Source organism: Cyprinus carpio, chromosome A25 (genome assembly GCF_018340385.1).
Source record: "Cyprinus carpio isolate SPL01 chromosome A25, ASM1834038v1, whole genome shotgun sequence".
Lineage (NCBI taxonomy): Eukaryota > Metazoa > Chordata > Actinopteri > Cypriniformes > Cyprinidae > Cyprinus > Cyprinus carpio.
The window spans coordinates 20,561,028-20,581,797 of NC_056596.1; the positions used below are offsets into that span (position 1 = coordinate 20,561,028).

The window sequence follows — 20,770 nt, forward strand, 5'->3', positions numbered from 1 at the left end:
GTTTTTTGGAATTTTATTTTATTTATTTTTTTCGAAAATCTGCACGATCGCAAATTTACAATAAACAACAACTTACAGAATTGCGTTTTGCTCTGTCAGAAAGAAAATAAAACAAACAGCAGAACCACTGCGTCTCTGAACAAGTGTTTTGTTCCTTAGCGTTACACGGACAGCAAATGATTCAATCAGGCTATAAGTACAGTCGTTTGAAAAGTTAAATGAATCAGCTTTTTAAACGAATCAGTTGATTCAACTCACTCATTAAGACAATCACTTGCTGCCACCTACTGGTGGTTGTAGTATCATATTTAAAAAAGTAGCTTATTTCATTTTTGCAATCATCAAATATTTCTGCATTAAAATGGTATACTTAAACTTAACATTTATGCACAATCCATCGATTAATTTTGTTGATAGTGATTTTATTTGATTGTTAATAGCCAGCATGATTTTTTATTCGATTGAATTTATTTATTAAATAAGAACCTGACATAAGAAGACACAGATGTGACAATAACTTTTTCATAATACTAATAAGCCAACATCTCTAGCTATTTTTTCCCCTCAAAGTTATTTCAGGGTTTTGATCTCTCAACTGAGAGAACACATCCTGTTTATTATTTTATAATGAATATTTAATATTACATTTAAACTTTGACTATAGCCTAGACATGTTGCATATTAATTGTACTGCTTATGAACCTCAAACCATGTTTGTGTATTTTGTGTTATACCATAATGATGCTCTATTTGAGGGCTTTTGTACTGTAGGTAGGTATAGGGCCCAAACATAACCTCAAGCCCAGGGGCCCCCACCCTTCTAAGTCCTGTCCTGGCTACAATAATAAATTTATTGCAACGGATCCTACTGTAGACACTGGGAATCTTCAAACAAAGCTAATTTTGGAGCACATGCTGGAAAGGAAACTTCTGGTTTGTTTGCTCATCTCTTATTTAACAACTCATCACCTTCACCAATGGACAATAAACTCCAAGGATACAGCAATACTTAATGGACAATGAACAGATAAGCTCTTTTATTTAGTAATTCTTTACTCATTCAGATAGCAAAGGAAAACATACATATAACTGACTTTATGTGCTTTTTTGTGTGTCTTTATGATGGGTTCTTGTGTGGCACTTCTTAAACACTTTTGAAACTATTTCTGTGTTTAGCCTCATGGTTTGTGTGGTTCTGGGTCTGGTTAAACTAAAAATAGTCCTCCCTTATGAATATATTTGTAATTTCCCCTTCTGGGAGTGCTCAGCTGGACCGTTACAATATATATATTAGAAGTTGGTGACGTGGCAAAAGTATATCACTTTTTTTTTTTTTTCAGGAAAATCATGATTCATGATTTTATCAAGATTCTTTTGTTGATTTTACTATTTTGCAACTTGTCTGAGCAGTACAGCCAAACTAATTTCCCTATTCAAAAAACAAAGCCTCACAAGGTAACACAATATAAAAGAAAAAAGAATGGCAGATATTTTGCCCAAAATTGGGTGAAGATAAAAATCTTTATAATTTTCTCTTTTATATATATATATATATATATATATATATATATATATATATATATATATATATATATATATATATATACAAAGTTACACATTACAAATACACAAACAATATACAAATAAAACAAACAGTGCTTTATTTGGTGTATTTAGCAATAGCATTCAAGAAATTGAATGAACAAATATAAAAATAAAACACTATATACACACACACACACACACTTCGCTTCATTGATTCATATTAAAGCAACTTTATTAAAGCTCTTCAGTCAAGAGCAGTGAGTGATTTTTCTCTGTTTTGTTGTTTTATTAACATTAAAGGGATAGTTCACCCAAAAATGAACATTGTCATCATTTACTCACTCTCAAGCTAATTTAAAACTCAAACTTCTTTCTTCTGTTGAACATAAGTTATTTTGAAGAATGTGGGTACAAACAGTCGTTAGTCCCCAGTGACTTCCATAGTATTTTTTCCTACTATCAAAGTCAATAGGGACCAGCAGGTGTTTGGTCACCCACATTCTTCAAAATCTATTCTTTTGTGTTCAGCACAAGAAAGAAATTAATACAGGTTTGAGACAATATGTGAGTGAGTAAATAATGACAGGATTTAAATTTTTGGATGAACTGTCCCTTTATTGACAAGCGGCAGCATGTTTAGTACTATTAGTCTGCGGTCACATTAAGACATGCATCTAATATACAGGCACACATCCGTTTCGCTCTCAACTGTTTACTTTCACTTTAGACATAAAAACTGTGTTTATATGTAAAGTTTGTGTGTTTTTGACAGTATTAGCGCAAATAAACGTGAAAGATAACTCAGTCCAGTAATCAGGCACTGTTTGACAGGGTTTTTAGTGTGCACGCTTCAGGTGTACGCACTCAGAAAAACAGAACAGCATGTGAATGAAATGTTTAACCGGAAAGACTTTAAAGCACATGCAAATAATGTACTTTTGTTATTGTGAATAAGTACAGTGTGCCATGAGCACTGTTGGGGGTAATGCATTACATGTAACGTGCTTTATGTAATAATACTTTTCTGGAGAAACGTGTAAATTAACACATTACTTTATAAGTGTCACAGGTTGGTGAAGCAGATGGAACGATCACGACAGAGATGACTCCGGAGGGTGCTCTGGAGGAGCGGGCTCAGAAAGAGCGAGCTCTGGAGGAGCGGGCTCAGGAGGGCGCTCTCGAGGACCGGGCTCTGGAGGGCGCTTTCGAGTAGTTACTTCAAACAGTACATTGACCGAACTGCTAAAGAGAACCGATGATGGGATGTGCACAAGCAGAGCAGCTGGACTGAGTCTCGTGCTGCTGGCCTGGGAGACGGCATCACAGTATGTTAAGGGGCGTAACATTTTTGTCACACGCTTGAGGCATTCGGCCAATCACAACGCACTGGATAGCTGGCCAATCAGAACCTTAAACCGCATAAACCGACCTGGCGACCTGGAATATGTTTCCACCACTGCAGATCTATGGACTGCTCAGAATAAAAGTTTTTTTGGAATTACTGTACACTGGATTGATTCTGCTTCTCTGCATCTCTAAAAAGCTGCAATCACCTGTAGACTGTTTCGTGGGAGACACACATATGATGCCATTGCAGCAAATTCACAGCTCATTTGCTCTTTGTGGTAAGATAACTGCCACAGTTACTGACAATGGCTCGAACTTTGTAAAAAATGTTTTAAGCTGGTGATGATGAAGCAGAAAATGATGATGACGAGGTCATCTTTACAGATTTGCACAAAGTTTTACAAGGTGACACTGAGACCAGTGAAAGGTATGTTCTCCCTCCACATCACCAGTGTGCATCCCATACCCTTAACCATACATGCACGAATGACTTAGTTACATTTTTGACAATGAAGGCAGATTGCAAAGCAATGTACTGAAGTGCAACTGGAAAGTGTTCAGCCTTGTGGTCAAAATTAGTCGATCAACTGTGCCATCAGAGAGCCTGGAGGAATTCAGTAAAAGAAAGTTGCTGGTCCCTTCAACTACAAAGATGGAACATGATGCGCTTAGCAGAGTCACAGACATGCATGCCCTTAGTGGACCTCAATCAACTCACCTGGACATCAGATGCATTACAGAGAGACAGTATAAGTTCCTTAAAGAATACTGCAAGGTTCTGAAGCCTGTCTGTATGGCATTGGAAATACTTCAAGGTGAAGATGACTATTTCTATGACACCCTTCAAACTACCCTTGAAATCCTGATGGCCAAAATCTTGGCACTGAAAGAGGTCCAGTCCCATATGATGGCCGACCTCCCAGACCTCATAGTTCAGGTAATTATTTTCAATATTGTCTTATTATTATTATTAATGTTGTAGTTTTATTTTATGTCAATTCACTTTTATTTCTATAACACTTTATACAATATAGATTGTTTCAAAGCAGCTTTACAGTATCAAACAGGAAAATAATGATTCAATGATGAGAACAGAACTCAATTTTGCTGTAAAGCAGCTCTGAAAAGAAAACAGTAAACAGTCATTATTCACTTCAAATCAGTTCAGTGTTTATTTAATTTGGTTCAGTAAACTGTATACTTCATAAATTATATGAAAATTATATTAAATGATTTTAATATAGCTATAAACAGCTCTAGAGAATGTCATCATCCAGCTCAGTTCAGTTCTCTTACAATAGTGTCAGTGCATTCAAGTCAATGTTTATGTATCTGTTATTAAGTTTCTACTTACTAAATTTTATTATTCTGGTATGAATGGATGTCTATTAGTTTATAAACAGTGTAACCTAAATCTAAATTCTAATTTAAATATCCCGTAATCTAAAATTCTCTTGCAGGCTATCAAGATACGGTTTAGCTCCATCCTTGAGAGTGATGAAGCTCTGCTTGCTGCGGTAACCCTGCCAAAATTCAAGCGCTGGCCGAGGGATGAAACGAAAAGACAACATCACGATGATTCTGGCAGCACAGTGTCGTGCTCTCACTCTTGAGATACCACAGAATGAGCCACTGCAGTCTCCTGAAAGCAGAGACCATGAAAATGACTCCTTTGCATTTCCTGAAGAGGAGAATCAACATGATGAACAAGCAAACTACTGTGGACATGGAGATTTGTGAATCACCTGAAAACATATGGGACATTTTGAAGATCATCTTCCCACATGGAAAGAACCTATATGAGGCACATATATGTGCATGTACATATAAGTACATATAATATAGGAAAACGGCCAATTTTATATATGTCACATACAGGTGCTGGTCGTATTATTAGAATATCATCAAAAAGTTGATTTATTTCATTAATTCCATTCAAAAGTGAAACTTGTATATTATATTCATTCATTACACACAGACTGATATATTTCAAATGTTTATTTCTTTTAATTTAATTTTGATGACTATAACTGACAACTAAGGAAAATCCCAAATTCAGTATCTCAGAAAATTAGAATATTACTTAAGACCAATACAAAGAAAGGATTTTTAGAAATCTTGGCCAACTGAAAAGTATGAACATGAAAAGTATGAGCATGTACAGCACTCAGTACTTAGTTGGGGCTCCTTTTTGCCTGAATTACTGCAGCAATGCGGCGTGGCATGGATTCGATCAGTCTGTGGCACTGCTCAAGTGTTATGAGAGCCCAGGTTGCTCTGATAGTGGCCTTCAGGTCTTCTGTATTCTTGGGTCTGGCATATCGCATCTTCCTCTTCACAATACCCCATAGATTTTCTATGGGGTTAAGGTCAGGCGAGTTTGCTGGCCAATTAAGAACAGGGATACCATGGTCCTTAAACCAGGTACTGGAAGCGTTGGCACTGTGTGCAGGTGCCAAGTCCTGTTGGAAAATGAAATCTGCATCTCCATAAAGTCGTCAGCAGCAGGAAGCATGAAGTGCTCTAAAACTTCCTGGTATACAGCTACGTTGACCTTGGACCTCAGAAAACACATTGGACCAGCACCAGCAGATGACATGGCACCCCAAAACATCACTGACTGTGGAAACTTTACACTGGACCTCAAGCAACGTGGATTGTGTGCCTCTCCTCTCTTGCTCCAGACTCTGGGATCCTGATTTCCAAAGGAAATGCAAAATTTACTTTCATCAGAGAACATAACTTTGGACCACTCAGCAGCAGTCCAGTCCTTTATGAAGCAAGATGCTTCTGACGCTGTCTGTTGTTCAAGAGTGGCTTGACACAAGGAATGCGACAGCTGAAACCCATGTCTTGCATACGTCTGTGCTTAGTGGTTCTTGAAGCACTGACTCCAGCTGCAGTCCACTCTTTGTGAATCTCCCCCACATTTTTGAATGGGTTTTGTTTCACAATCCCGGTCGGTAGAGATGCAATTGTGTCCTAAGTCCACCTCCTCCTTGCGGGGTTGCTCCCTTCCCGGGCCTGTAGGCATTCATCTGGTCTAACTCTGAATCTCTAAATCTGGCTTGCAGGGAAGCTGCTTCTGCTTTACACTGCAGGTGCACCAGGCCAAGGCACTGAAGGACCTGCACGAGGGTGGTCACGATCCGGAAGTTCTGAAAGAGCTCTGAACTGCCACTGACCTCGCGCTCTGAGCGATGAAGGTCACCGTTAGTTCTCTGGGTCATGCGATGTCCATGATTGTGGTCCAGGAACACCATCTCTGACTGTGTGTGGCTGACATGAGGGACTCCGACAAGGTACGGTTCCTCAGTGGCGACGCAGTCAAGAGCTTTGCCCAGCAGTTCTTGGCTGCACAGAAGCAGATAGAGGCGATCTGACACATCCTGCCCTGGCGGGCAGCTGCTGCCTCCACCCGGCTGCCGGCCGCAGCGTCCCTGTCTGCTCTTTGCTGAAGGTGCTCCCCTGGAGGAGAATCTTTTGTTTTGTTTTACCCCGCCATCGGCCTCACGGTCGACGGTACCCAAATTCTCGACAAAAGAGCAGTTTTCACTATCTCTGGGTCCCAGGAGAGCATGGAGAGTTGTGGACGGCCCAACACCAGACCTCACTCATCCTCCTCCTTCGCCAGCCAGCAGCGGATGATTCGAGAGCATCAACAAAGGCCCTATTTACGCACCCTCTGCCAACCTGTGGAACCAGGTAAGCATTGCACTGCACACTCAGACTCCTCTCCGGTCCCCTCACAAGCCGCCAGAGTTGGGTCCCTGCGTTCCACCTCACTGCCCCACTGGTATGGCGGTGGTTCCACTGGTCCCGCTTGCATGGTATCTGGGTGCCTGGCTAGTGTTAGGACCATCTGCCTCGGCTATGTGATTTAGTTCGCCCTGCGTCCCCCCAAGTTCAGCAGCATCTGCTTCACAACAGTGAAGGAGGCCGATGCTCCTGTCTTGCAGGCGGAGATCGCAGTCCTACTGGTGAAGGATGCGATAGAGCCAGTCCCTCCAGCCGATATGAGGACGGGGTTTTACAGTCCTTACTTCATTGTACCCAAGAAAGGCGGTGGGTTACGGTCAATTTTGGACCTGTGAGTTTTAAACCGGGTCCTTCATCGGTTACCGTTCAAGATGTTGTTGCAGAAATGCATATTCGGGTGCATCCGTCCCTGAGATTGGTTTGCAGCGATCGACCTGAAGCACGCGTACTTTCATGTGTCTATCCTTTCGTGCCACAGACTTTTTCTGTGATTTGCGTTTGAAGGATGGGCATATCAGTACAAGGTTCTGCCCTTCGGGCCGTCCCTGTCTCTCTGTATCTTCACCAAAGTCGTGGAGGCGGCTCTTGTTCCCCTCAGAGAGCAGGGTGTTCGCATCCTCAACTATCTAGACAATTGGCTTATACTAGCACAATCTCGGGATCAGTTTTGCGAGCACAGGGACCTGGTGCTCTGGCACCTCAGCCTGTTGGGTCTTCAGGTCAACTGGGAAAAGATCAAACTCTCCCCGACGCAGAGGATCTCTTTTCTGGGTATGGAGTTGGATTCGGTCGAACAGACAGCATGCCTCACAGAGGAACGTGCACGGTCGGTGTTGACCTGCTTGAATACGTTCAAGGGCAGGATGGCGGTCCCACTGAACCTATTTCAGAGGATCCTTGGGCATATGGCAGCTTGCAGTGGCATTTACACCAATAGGGCTATTACATATAAAACCGCTTCAACACTTCATTGCCAAGTCCCAAGGTGGGTGTGGAAGTGTGGCACACACCAGGTCCAAGTTACACCAGCGACCATTATATACATCAACAGGCAAGGTAGTCTGCGCTCCCGTAGCATGTTGCAACTTGCCCGCCACCTCCTCCTTTGGAGTCAGAAGGTTCTGAGGTCACTTAATGACATTCACATTCCAGGCCTGCTCAACCGTATGGCCGACGAGCTGTCTCGAGCTATGCTCCTGGGAGAGTGGCAACTCTAACCCATACAGTCCAGCTTATTTGGAGATGTTTCAGAGCCACTCAGGTAGACCTGTTTGCCTCTCCAGAGACCTCTCACTGCCAGTTGTTCACTCGGCACGGACGCACTGGCACACAGCTGGCCGCGGGGTCTGCCCAAGTATGCAATTCCCCCAGTGAGCCTTCTCGCACAGACGCTGTGCAAGGTAAGGGAGGACGAGGAGCAGGTCTTGCTTGTGGCGCTGTATTGGCCCACTCGGAGGTGGAAGGATCTACCCCTGAGGAAGGATCTACTGACTCAGAGATGGGGCACCCTATGGAACCCAATCTATGCCTGATCAGGGTCGTGCTTTCCTTTTTGTAGCAAGGGCTTGGACGAAGGCTGTCTCCCTCCACCCTCAAAGTCCAGGTTGCTGCAATTGTTGTGTACCATGACCCCGTAGAAGAGAAGACGGTGGGTAAGCATGACCTGGTCATCAGGATCCTTAGAGGGGCCAGGAGGTTGAATCCTGGCCCACTGGATAATAGATGCCATCACCCTGGCTTACCAGGCACAGGGTGTGCCCTGCCAGTTCAGGTTGCAAGCTCACTCAACTAGAAATGTTGCATCCTCCTGGGCGCTGGCTCGTGGCACCTCACTTACAGATATTTGTTGAGCTGTGGGCTGGGCGACCCCCAACACATTCACTAGATTCTATAGCCTTCGTGTGGAGCCAGTATCCTCCTGTGTTCTCACCTCAAATGGGTAGTGGCACTGAGAGGCCCCGGTTAGTGTCAGCTTGCTAAAACCTCTTCAGAGAGTCCATATCATAGACCCTGATGAGCTCCTCCATCCCCTCAGCAGGCAGACATGGCGGAGTGTCTGGTGCCAGGCCTTCACTCTCTGAATCCTTGAGAACCGGCAGAAGGCTGGGTTCCGTATGTGAGACCTAAGTGGATCCCATTGTGTAAAGTCCACGGTATAGCCTCAGAGCCCATGTTTCCCCAGCAGACTTCTGCCATTTCCAAGAGGGCTACAATCACCTCCAATTTTCCATATGCACCTAAACGGATGTTCATATGTGTATTTGCTCCTGAGACCTCCTTCAGGAAGAATGGAGCTTCCACAGAATCCCTGTTCCAAGTGCAATAGGTACGTTTTCCCAGTGTTATCCAGTCTCACTTTGACAATGGTGAGTGGAACTTTTTGTTGCGAGCCCCGGCCTTCACCAAAAAGGGCTGCAGGTGGCTTGCACTGGGCACTGGAAGGGGCAGCACCTACCTCAGTATTTGAAAGAGCTCGTTACATTATATTCCTCCACGTCTGCTCCGTTCTCAAAACTCTGGCAATTTGATAATACCTAGAATACCAAAGTCAACTGCGGGTGGCAGATCCTTCTCCTATTTAGCTCCCAAACTCTGGAATAACCTACCTAACATTGTTCGTGAGGCTGACACACTCTTGCGGTTTAAATCTAGATTAAAGACCCATCTCTTTAACCTGGCTTACACATAACATACTAATACACTTCTAATATCCAAATCCGTTAAAGGATTTTTAGGCTGCATTAATTAGGTAAACCGGAACCGGGAAAACTTCCCTTAACATCAGATGTACTTGCTACATCGTTAGAAGAATGGCATCTACGCTCATATTAGTGGTACTTTCTATATTATTTCGAGGTCACTGTAGCCACCAGATCCAGTCTGTATCCAAGTCAGAGGGTCACTGCAGTCACCCGGATCCAGTATGTATCCAGCCCAGATGGTGGATTAGCACCTAGAAAGGACCTCTACAGCCCTGAAAGACAGCGGAGACCAGGACTAGAGCCCCAGATACAGATCCCCTGTAAAGACTTTGTCTCAGACGACCACCGGGACAAGACCACAGGAAACAGATGATTCTTCTGCACAATCTGACTTTGCTGCAGCCTGGAATTGAACTGCTGGTTTCGTCTGGTCAGAGGAGAACTGGTCCCCCGACTGAGCCTGGTTTCTCCCAAGGTTTTTTTCTCCATTCTGTCACTGATGGAGTTTTGGTTCCTTGCCGCTGTCGCCTCTGGCTTGCTTAGTTGGGGACACTTCATTTACAGCGATATCGTTGACTTGATTGCAAATTATTGCACAGATACTATTTAAACTGAACTGAGTTGCACGATGACATCACTGAATTAAATGATGAACTGCCTTTAACTGTCATTTTGTATTATTGACACACTGTTTTCCTAATTAATGTTGTTCAGTTGCTTTGACGCAATCTTTTTTGTTTAAAGCGCTATATAAATAAAGATGACTTGACTTGACTTGAGAGTCGTCTACTCTCAGCTCTACTCCTATTTAAATGCATTTAATATTTTGGATACATTTCAGTCTGGTTTCAGATGTTTGCACAGCACTGAATCTGCATTACTTAGGGTCAAAAACGATATCTTATTATCTATGGATTCAGGTTCGCCAGTGGTCCTAGTTTTGTTAGATCTCAGTGCTGCGTTTGATACAATTGATCATGATATTCTTCTGAAACGTTTAGAATGCATGTTGGGCATTCATGGGACAACCCTTCAGTGGTTTTCTTCCTATTTAAAAGAAAGGACTTTCTCTGTGAACATGGCCAATTTCTCTTCTGCTTCATCTCATTTAAAATGTGGTGTCCCTCAGGGGTCAATTTTGGGACCCCTGTTATTTTCATTGTACATGCTTCCCCTGAGTTCCATCTTTCAGAAGTATAGTATATCCTATCACTGCTATGCCGATGACTCCCAATTTTAGTTTCCCGTGAGTATAGACAAGAACCGTGCATCTAACAATGCATTAAATTGTTTTAAAGATATAAAACAGTGGCTGGCAAACTTTTTACAATTAAATGAGAGCAAAACGGAAGTCCTGATTCTTGGATCCTCCTTGTCCAGTCAACCTGAACTAGTCGTTGAACCAAGCCCGTTAGCATCGAACATACAAGACCCTGTGAGGAACCTTGGAGTAATTTTTGACTCCTCCCTTCTTTTCAACAAGCAGATTAGTGCCGTTGTAAAAAGCAGTTTTTACCAACTGAGACAAATTGCTAAAATTAAATCTTTGCTTTCCCCTTCTAACTTGGAAATTGTAATCCATTCATTTATTACATCTAGGTTAGATTATTGTAATTCATTATACAGTGGCTTGCCCCAAAATGCATTATCTCGTTTACAACTTGTTCAGAATGCTGCAGCCAGACTGTTACTTGGATTAAGGGAAAAGGGATCACATTACCCCAGCGCTGAGAAACTTACACTGGCTCCCGGTCAAATTTAGGGTGGATTTCAAAATTTTGATGTTTGTTTACAAAGCATTATCTGGCCTCGCTTCCAAGTACATCAGTGATCTTTTACATCCTTACTCTCCGACTAGAGCACTATGGTCCTCTGACCAACTGTTACTGATGGTTCCTCGCTGCCGCTATAAATCTAAAGGTGATCACGCTTTTTCGGTGAGGGGTCCGAAATTGTGGAATAGTCTTCCTCTCTATGTGAGGTCATCTTCATCTTAAGCCATTTTTTTTTTATCTTTAGCCATTTTTAAGTCATCCTTGAAGACATATCTGTTCTCTGTAGCCTTTGAATAGATTATAAATTATCTGTTGATGTTGATAGAATTATGTGTTGTTGTTTTTTTTAACTGTTTTTAAATTTTTTATTCATTTGTAAAGCACTTTGGCTCAACCTCTGTTGTTTTTAAATGTGCTATATAAATAAAGGTTGACTTGACTTGACTTGACTAAAGTGAACTGAGCTGCATTGATGACATCACTGAATTCAATGATGAACTGCCTTTAACTGTCATTTTGCATTATTGACACACTGTTTTCGTAATTAATGTTGTTCAGTTGCTTTGACGCAATCTTTTTTGTTTAAAGTGCTATATAAATAAAGGTTACTTGACTTGACTTGACTTGACTTGACTTGACCGACGTGACGTCTCCGTTCCCTCCTTCAGGGAACAAGGGTTAACATATGTAACCCGAGACGTTACTTTTTTGGTGAGTAACTTAATATTGTAATGCATTTTATTGTAATGCATTTTAAAACACTGGGTGTGACACTACTGCTGAGTAACATGGGATGTGAATCGTATGTGACATCGAACAGTACAGTATATTGAGATGGAGACGCCAAAACTGCAGCTGATAAAATGTGTGCTGAAGTACAATACCATGATAATTCTTCAAAAGCAGAACGTTTTAATCATCCACAATGAAAAATCATCATATTGCACACATATTGCACACCCCTAATATATATATAATATATTTACTCAGTGCAACTTATAACATCCAAGTGAAAGATAAAACACCAACATGTCAGAAAAAAATAAAAATAAAAACCAGAATCACTAAGTTGGAAAAAGGATCAACTCCTTGTGTCAGTATTTTGCTAAAGTACCTTTTGCTTTAATTACAGCCTTTAGTCTGCTGGGATTTGTCTCTACTAACTTTGCACATCTAGACTTTGCAATGTTTGCTTACTCTTCTTTGCAGAACTGCTTAAGTACAGTTCAATCTGATGGTGAGTGTTTGTGGACTGTAGTCTTCAAGTCACTCCACAGATTTTCAGTTGGGTTTAAGTCTAGGCTCTGACTAGGCCATGCAAGGACATTCAGCTTTTTCTCCTTCAACCGCTGTGTGCTCAGTTCTGCTGTGTGCTTTGGCTCATTGTCATGTTGGAATGTAAACCTTCTTTTCATTGACAGCTTTCTGGCAGAGGGCAGCAGATTTTCCTGAAGAATTTGACCGTATCTTGCCCCGCCCATGTTTCCTTCTATCCTAACAAGTCCTCCAGTCCCAGGATATTACCACCTCCATGCTTTACTGGAAAAATGCTGTTATCTGGACGCTGAGCTGGATTGGATTTCCTCCAGACATATCATTTGGTGTTGAGGCCAAATAATTCATTTTTAGTCTCATCTGCTTCAAGTTCTTCAGGGTTTGTTTTGGCAAAGCTCAGTGGTGACTGCATGTGGCCTTTCTTGAGGAGTGGCTTTTTCCTGCACTCCTCCCATTCAAGCCACATTTGTGGAGAGTTTGTGATATTGTTGTCACATGCATTCAATGACCACTCTTTGTCATGAATTCATGCAGCTGCTTCAGAGTTGCTTTCGGCAGGGCTGGATTAACATAAGGGCTAGGTGCTGCTGAAGCCCCAGGGCCTGTGGATTGGGGGGGAGGGGGGGGGGTATGAAAGACTGTGGAAGAATCAGGAAGAGTAGTCCTAGATTGATTGGCACCCAAACCATTCCTGTTGGGCTGGTCGCAGAAACCCCTCTACGCCGCCATATATTAATCGCTGTTATTAAAGCCCTAATATATTACGTTTTTCTACATGTACATTAGCGCTCGGCAGGCGCTGATACAAGTGCACAAGAAAGATTCGTCTTTGGCCAGTGTCTGTGCTATTTCTCTCCAAAAGGTATGATCGATAAAACTGTCTTTGTACTCGTTTACACTGTAGTTTAAGGGATATCATTTCGGGTTTACCCACATGCAAAACATCCTTAGGTTCTTTACAGGAAACAGAATTGATTAGTTCACCCATCAAGTCCTCGGGTACGAGTTCAAGTCCAGGGACAGCCCCATAGGCTATAATGCAGTCTGTAATGGATACAGAAATGATTAGTTCACCTCCCAAGTCTTCAGGTCAACACTACCTGATTAAACGCAAAGCCCGAGAGACCAGCTGACAACGGCTGTAGCTCAACACTTTCGCTGCTCTATGGAAGTCAAAATAACCAGCACTTCAATTCGACACACAACTGTAACATTAGGCTTATATATGAACAGGAAAGTCTCTGTGGTGAAGCTAATGGAATCCAGATTGAGGTAAAGTGTAAACTCTACAAAACTGTAAATAAGCAATTTACCAAACCTATTTACCATGCAGTTATTGACACTGCAATAATATAGCATTAATGATATATATTATTAACGTCACTAAAACTTATTATAGGCTACTTATATTAAATATTGGGTACAATAAAGGGAAAAAGTCACTTTTATAGATGTTTACTAATGCTATAGAGTTAACTCTGGATTCTAGAATTACATTTACATTTTACAATTAGTTTTTTATTAAGGCAACAAAGGAGAATTTAATAGTCCTAAAAAATGTAATTACAGCAAAATATGAATTCAATAATTAAGAGTTAAATGCATTTGAAGTATATTTAAAAATATTCGTTATTATTAGTTTCTGTCCTTTATTTATTAATAATGAATAATTTACTTATTCCAATTGCCCTAATGCCAGCAAAACATTTTTGGGGGAGTGTGTGGGCCAGAAGTCCAGCCTTGAAGATTCTCCTCCTCTAGGCCCAGAAAGAAGACCTGCTAATAATAAAACTATTTAAAGTAAACTCCTTAAGGTAGCTGTTTATGCTCAAAAGATGTTGATGCTTCTGGAAACCTGTTTGCTTCGACTTCATCTATCTGATGTTAATGTATTTATTATTTTAATGTGTTGTAGCCTGGAAGTGTGCACACTCATTGTATCTCTGTGTTGGAGATTTGAAATTTTTTTTTTTTTAATTTTTTTTTTTAAACACAGGCTACTATGAAGGAGGGCCCTTGGGTTTAAAATAGTCCCAAGGCCCCATGTGCTCTTAATCCAGGCCTGGCTGTAGGCTCTCGGTCACTTCTCTGATCAGTTTCCTCCAGCTCTTTCATCCAGTTTGGAGCGACGTCCTGAACCAAAAACCTTCCCCTTCTTAATGATAGACTTCACTGTGCTTCTGTAGGCACTGATAAAGCCTTTGAAATGTTTTTTGTATCTATCTCCTGACTTGTGCCTGTCCACAACTTTATCTTGGAGATCTTTTGACAGTTCCTTGCTGTTGATGGTTTGCTTCAGTTGCAATACCAAGGACTGAAATGCTCCAGGAAAGCTCTTTTCATGCTAAGCTGATCAAAATGATCACAGCCGATCACAGTAGAAAGTCAAATGGCTTTGTGTGCCATTGATAAGGTGATCAGCTACACCTGATTGAGTTTACAAGTCATTTCTAGGAGGGGGGTGATCCTTTTTCCAAATCAGTGATTCTTTTTGTTTGTTTGTTTTTTTCTGACATGTTGGTTTTATCTTTTACTTGGAAGTTATAAGTTGAGTAAATACAGCTGTAAATACAACTTACTAAAATAACTAAAACGTACTAAAATAACTAAAACTGAAATAAAAATATTTTGTAAAAAACATACAAATAAAAAAAACAAAAGTACTAAAACTTTAAATCAAAATAATGAAATATATCGGTGAAACTGGAAAATATAAAAATAAAACCAATTCAAAATATGATTAAAAACAACAATATTATATCAATGATAATAAACCGGATATATAAATGAATAAAAACTAAAACAAAATGCAAAAAAAAAAAAAAAAAAAAAATCACAACAAAATTACTAAAATAAAACGAAAACAGAAATAGAAAATAATATAAAATTATTTTAAATGATATACAAATAAAACAAATTCAAAGCATTAATACTATATACATGAGGTTAAAATAACACTGGTGAAAAACAGCTGATGATTACCATGCCATCGGGATCTTGTGTTGTTTTACAATTATACTACTGATTTATTCTGTTTCTCTGAGCATTTGTTTAGGGTTCAGAAATGGATAATATCATTAACCTAATCGAAAAATGATGGAAGTCAATTTGACGAGCTCACAAAATGCAGTCAAACAAACATAATGTGAAGCTGCACATTCATCACATTTACAGGTCTTGAGTGCATGTGATATTCTGTAATGAACTGATCAATAGAGTGTGTGTGTGTGTGTGTGTGTGTGTGTGTGTGTCTGTGTCTGTGTGCGTGCGTGCGTGGAGCACGTTAATTAGACTGTCAGAGCTCATTAACTCTAACTTAACTGATGCTGTGACTGAAACTCTGTCAACAAAAACACCTAAACATCTCAAACCGAGTGAGTCGCTCGCCTGGTTCTGATCAAATACTACTGTAAAATATGATGCTTGTTAGAGCAGGATATCAAACTGAATCAAGATTTAGTGACACTGTTGATTGTGTGCATCCAGACACTCCAGTGATGCACTTCTATCTCATGTCTAAGTCTGATGCGCTCGCACCTGAGCACCTGATCACACTCATACCTGAACACCTCCATGCCCCACCCGGCGGCAGCGGTGAAGAGGCGCGGGCCCAAGTCTCTGGCGGGGTTCAGAGGGTAACCGCAGTTCAACCCCATGGAGACGCTGATGCCCAGCAGGATCAGACCCACGGCCAGTGGCTCCATGCCTCGAGGAGCACCCATGTTCCTGCCGTCCACAACCGCCAGAATACAGAGGACCAGCATCCCCGTCCCCACCACCTGATGACCGATGGAGATCAGCTTAGTGAACTACCCTAACATAAACGAATCAACTTAAAGGGGTCATGAATTGAGAAATCAACTTTTATTTGAGCTTTTGACAACATATATAAGAGTACTAAAAGAATATCCTGTAAGTTTCAGAACTGAAAAAGTCTTGTTAATGAAATAAAAGCTTTTGTTGACACCAGGTCCAGCAAAGGCCAGATCGTGGAATGTGCCTGTAATAGATGGGTTAAACCCCGCCTCCACAGAAGAATATCAACGCCTAATTCTGTAGCCCCGCCCACTGATTTGCACATCACATAGTAGGGAACTAACATAAGTGGCGCTAAACCAGATCGAGCAACCAAGCAATAAACTTGCCATTGAAGATTATTGTGTGAGCTGTTTTTTGTGTGGTGGATTGTTGTGTGGTGACTGGTTGTGTGGGGAACCTTCCTTCAGATTCAAATATCAGAAATGCGTGGTTGAACTTCATTTTTAATGAAGTTTCAGCTCACGTGAGTGAAACATTGAGCATTTGTTCGCTTCATTTCACAGCGGATTCCTTTATAAACAAGACACAGATCGACACTGGATTTGCAGCAAGTCTGAGAATAAAAAGCAATGCTGTGCGTCTGTATCGGATCCGTCAGGAATGGCGCAGCACACTTATGTGAGTAAAAAATAATTGTACTATGTGTCACTATTGCTTTGTTAGAAATGGCTTGATATGTCCTGATTATATGTGTGTGTCTAAACAAAGTCACAGAAGGCTCCAGCTATGAAGTTAGTTTGTAGGTAGTTTACTTTGCAAAACTGTTTTCCAATCACAGCAGCGGGCATTTACTTCCAAGTCTTCAATGTGGCACGCCCATAAAAACCAGCGTTTCTCGAGCCGACGGCCTCAAAACCAGGGTAGAAAAAAGCCCATTACTTAGTGATTTTGATGTTTTTGAAGGTAAAAACCCCGTAAACATCATAAGTGCACCTCAGACAACACTATAAAATAATAAAAAAGCAAGTTCATGACCCCTTTAAAGTGATGCATATTTGTCAGTCATACATCAATGAAATGCATCAGATTTCTGCACTCAAATCATGGTATATTATTGGCAAATTATTAACTTTTTGAATATCTATTTTATTTAAATGTATAATCATACTTTGCATTGCATGCAATTGCATTTATTTAAAAGTGTTTAGCATAATTCTGTTCGTTGTGGAAAAAACGTCCCAGGTTACGTATGTAACCATGGTTCCCCGAAGGGAACGAGACGCTGCGTCCGAGAACGCTATGGGAACGCCCTTCAGCGTGACCGGCTCTGAATAACATGTGTAATCAGTCCCATGAATGGGCGAGACGTCATAGGCGGGTGACGTAGCGACCAGGAAGCTATAAAAGCACGTGAGTTGTAGCGAGCATCAGCTACTAGGAATGAAGCAAGCTCTGGCAGGGATGCCGGAAGTATGGCCTTGAGACGCAGCGTCTCGTTCCCTTCGGGGAACCATGGTTACATACGTAACCTGGGACGTTCCCCTTCAGGAACTCGAGCTGCGTCCGAGAACGCTATGGGAACGAGAATGCCCACGCCGCCAGACTTGCAAATCCCTGCCCTAGTGTGTATAGGAGGAGCACAGCTAAGGCGAGAGAACAGAAGAGCCTGGAGTGGCTCGCAGGTCTAGACCATAAAATCTGACAAACGTGAGGGGCGTGGACCATCCAGCTGCGTTGCAGATGTCCTGCATAGACACACCTGACAAGAAGGCCTTGGAGGCCACCATACTTTGGGTCGAGTGAGCCTTGACTCCCCAGTGGTGAGGGGAGATCAGAGGACTCAAGGTTTTAGGATAGCATCCTGATCAACCGCTTATCATAAGCTTCTTCTGCCCGGAGGCCTCAGCCTCAGCGCACCGCAGAGGAAACATGTAACAGAGGGTGTCTGCCCACTGAATGGCCACCAAGAGGGGCGCGGTAGGCCGCAATGGCCGCCACGTAGACCTTCAGGGTGGAGTGGGTCAACCCTGCAGAGAGAAGGGCCTGAAGGAGCTTCAGAACTTTACCAACTGGGCAATTAACTGGGTCAAGCTGGCAGTCTTCGCACTAGGAGGTGAAAGGTTTCCACCTCAAGGAGTAAAGTTTCCTCGTGGAGAGAGTTCTGGATTGGAGGATGGTCTCAGCAACCTCGGTTGAGAGACCAGAAGCTACGAGATATGCCGCCTCAGAGGCCACACCCGTAACTTCCATTGCTCCGGGCGGGGGTGGAATATCGTGCCCTCCGCCTTTGAGAGTAGATCAGTTCTGACGGGAATCTCCCATGGAGCGCCGTCGAGGAGAGAAATCAGATCCAAGAAACATACTCGGCCCGGCCAGAACGGGGCTACTATTAGAAGATGGACCCCGTCCCGGCGTACTCTCAGCAGAACTCCTGGGAGCAGAGCAATCGGGGAATAAGCGTACAGACAAAGCCTCGGCCAAGTCTGCACCATGGCATCTAGCCCCAGTGGAGCCGGATGAGTCAGAGAGAACCAAAGGGGACAGTGCAATATCATCTTTGAGTTGCAAACAGATCCACCTGACCAAATATTCTCCATATCTGCTTCACCACCTCGGGGGTGAAGCCTTCATTCCCCGGGGCCTCGGCCCCTGCCTCAACAGGAGGTCTGCTCCCATATTCAGATGCCCAGAAATGTGAACTGCTCTCAGCAAGAGGAGTTTGCCCTGGGACCACACAAGGATCTGGTACGCTAGTTTGTACAAACGGCGTGAGAACAGACCCCTTGGTGGTTGATATAAGAGACCACCGTTGTGTTGTCGGTGCGCACCAACACATGGTGACTGCTTAGGTCTGGGAGAAAAAGTGTTTTAATGCTTGAAGTATGGCCAGCATCTCCAGGCAGTTTATATGCCTCCATAAACCGCGGGCAGGGTGGCCACTCATGACCGCACCCCAGCCGGTGAGGGACGCATCCGTCGCTAGCATCACGCGGCAACAAGGAGCTCCAAGCACCGGGCCCTGAGACAAGAACCAAGATTTCCTCCACATGTCTAAGGCACGTAGGACCCCTGCGTGACCTTGAGTATGCGAAGCGGGTTTCCCCCCGGGGGGAGAACCCCTTGGTCTTGAGCCACCACTGTAGGGGTCTCATGTACAGCAGGCCAAGAGTTATCACGTTGGACACAGCTGCCATCAGACCCAGCAGTCTAGAACTGCTTGACAGTGAGTGACCGGCCTTCTCTAACTCTCGCGACGGTGGTGAAGATCGACTCGATCCGAACAGGAGACATCTGTGCCTGCACCGTGGTCGAATCCCACACCATGCCCAGATAAGTGGTTCTCTGTACTGGAGAAGCACACCTTTCTTGGCATTAAGTCTTAACCCCAGGTCTTTCGTGTGAGCGAGAACGACATCTCGATGCCGAACCGCCATCCAGTCTGATTGAGCTAATATCAACCAATCATCGCACCATGTGCTTGAGTCGTGAAAGTGTGGGGTGAGAATGCAAGGCCAAAGGATGAACCGGTATTAGTAGGCTTTTGCCCCCAAAAACCAACTTCCTACGATGGGGAAGGATGGAGTATGCATCTTTCTAGATCGATCGTGACACCAGTCCTCAGACTTGATCTGAGATACAGCCTGTTTGAGTGAGAGCATGCTGTTATTTGGTTCCATGAAACTTCAGTCCCCTGACTGAGCGGTTAAATGGTGCGCATTTATTTATGATTCATCGGTTCGTTGTTGTTCTGGATGTTGGAGTAGTGGATGTATACGCGAGGAGGGACCACCTCGATGGCCTCCGTCCTCTGAGAGTGTCTACTTCTGTTCCATTACCAGAGCCTGCTTCGGGGCCCACCAGGGTGAAAAAAGCCCCGTTGAATTGAGGCAAAGGAGAACCGAACTGGATTCTGTGGCCTCTCACTACAGTGTGCAGGACCCACTGAGACATGTTTGGCAGTAGTTTTTCACGCTGCGAAATAGTCTACTAAGGGAACCAGTCTCTCGAGACTGACCTCTGGTGTAATCACAGCTGCTGGCTCAGTGCCTTGATGCAGCGAACCAGCAGGGGGCAGCTGAACTAGCTGCTCAAAAGACCTCCGTGGAGGTCACGAGCCTCTAAGCACCGCTACGTTTCCGGGCAGTAACTGAGAGAAGCGCTCGCCGGAGACCGCTGCGCCCTGGAACACCGGCAGGGTTGGCAGATCGATCTCCTGAGGGCACTGAGGAGAGACGGGCACCGTGTAATGCGGTGTACACCGCTCTTCCCCAGAGGGGCCTGCCCTCCGAGGTCCTGAGCCACAGCATCAGGACTCTCATAGCTGAAGTCTCCTATTAAAAATGACGGTCCTCAGACCCGCGTCATCTGCTAGGAAGACTCGACCACAGGAAGACCCAATGAAGCACACTTGGCAGGATGCAGGATAGACACCATGTAATGCGGAGTACACCGCTCTTAGTCCTAGCCCTTAGGCATCAGGATGTTACGACGAAGGCTATCCAACGAAAATGACGTACCGCAGAACCGTTTTTCGCTAGAAGCCTTTGGCCTGGGAGCGCCACTCTGAATCTAGACTCTACGGAGTACGAGAAGTGACACCCCTAGAAT

The 20,770-nt window shown here is 43.2% G+C and overlaps 1 protein-coding gene across 1 annotated transcript in view; it reads right to left on the reverse strand.

The window, feature by feature from the left end:
- Positions 1-20,770, reverse strand: part of aqp9a (aquaporin 9a) — a 48,453-nt gene that overhangs the window by 16,736 nt on the left and 10,947 nt on the right. The window contains exon 5 of the mRNA XM_042715854.1: positions 15,965-16,182. Within this exon, the coding sequence (XP_042571788.1) occupies positions 15,965-16,182 (218 nt within the window). The remainder of the gene's footprint in view (positions 1-15,964; positions 16,183-20,770) is intronic.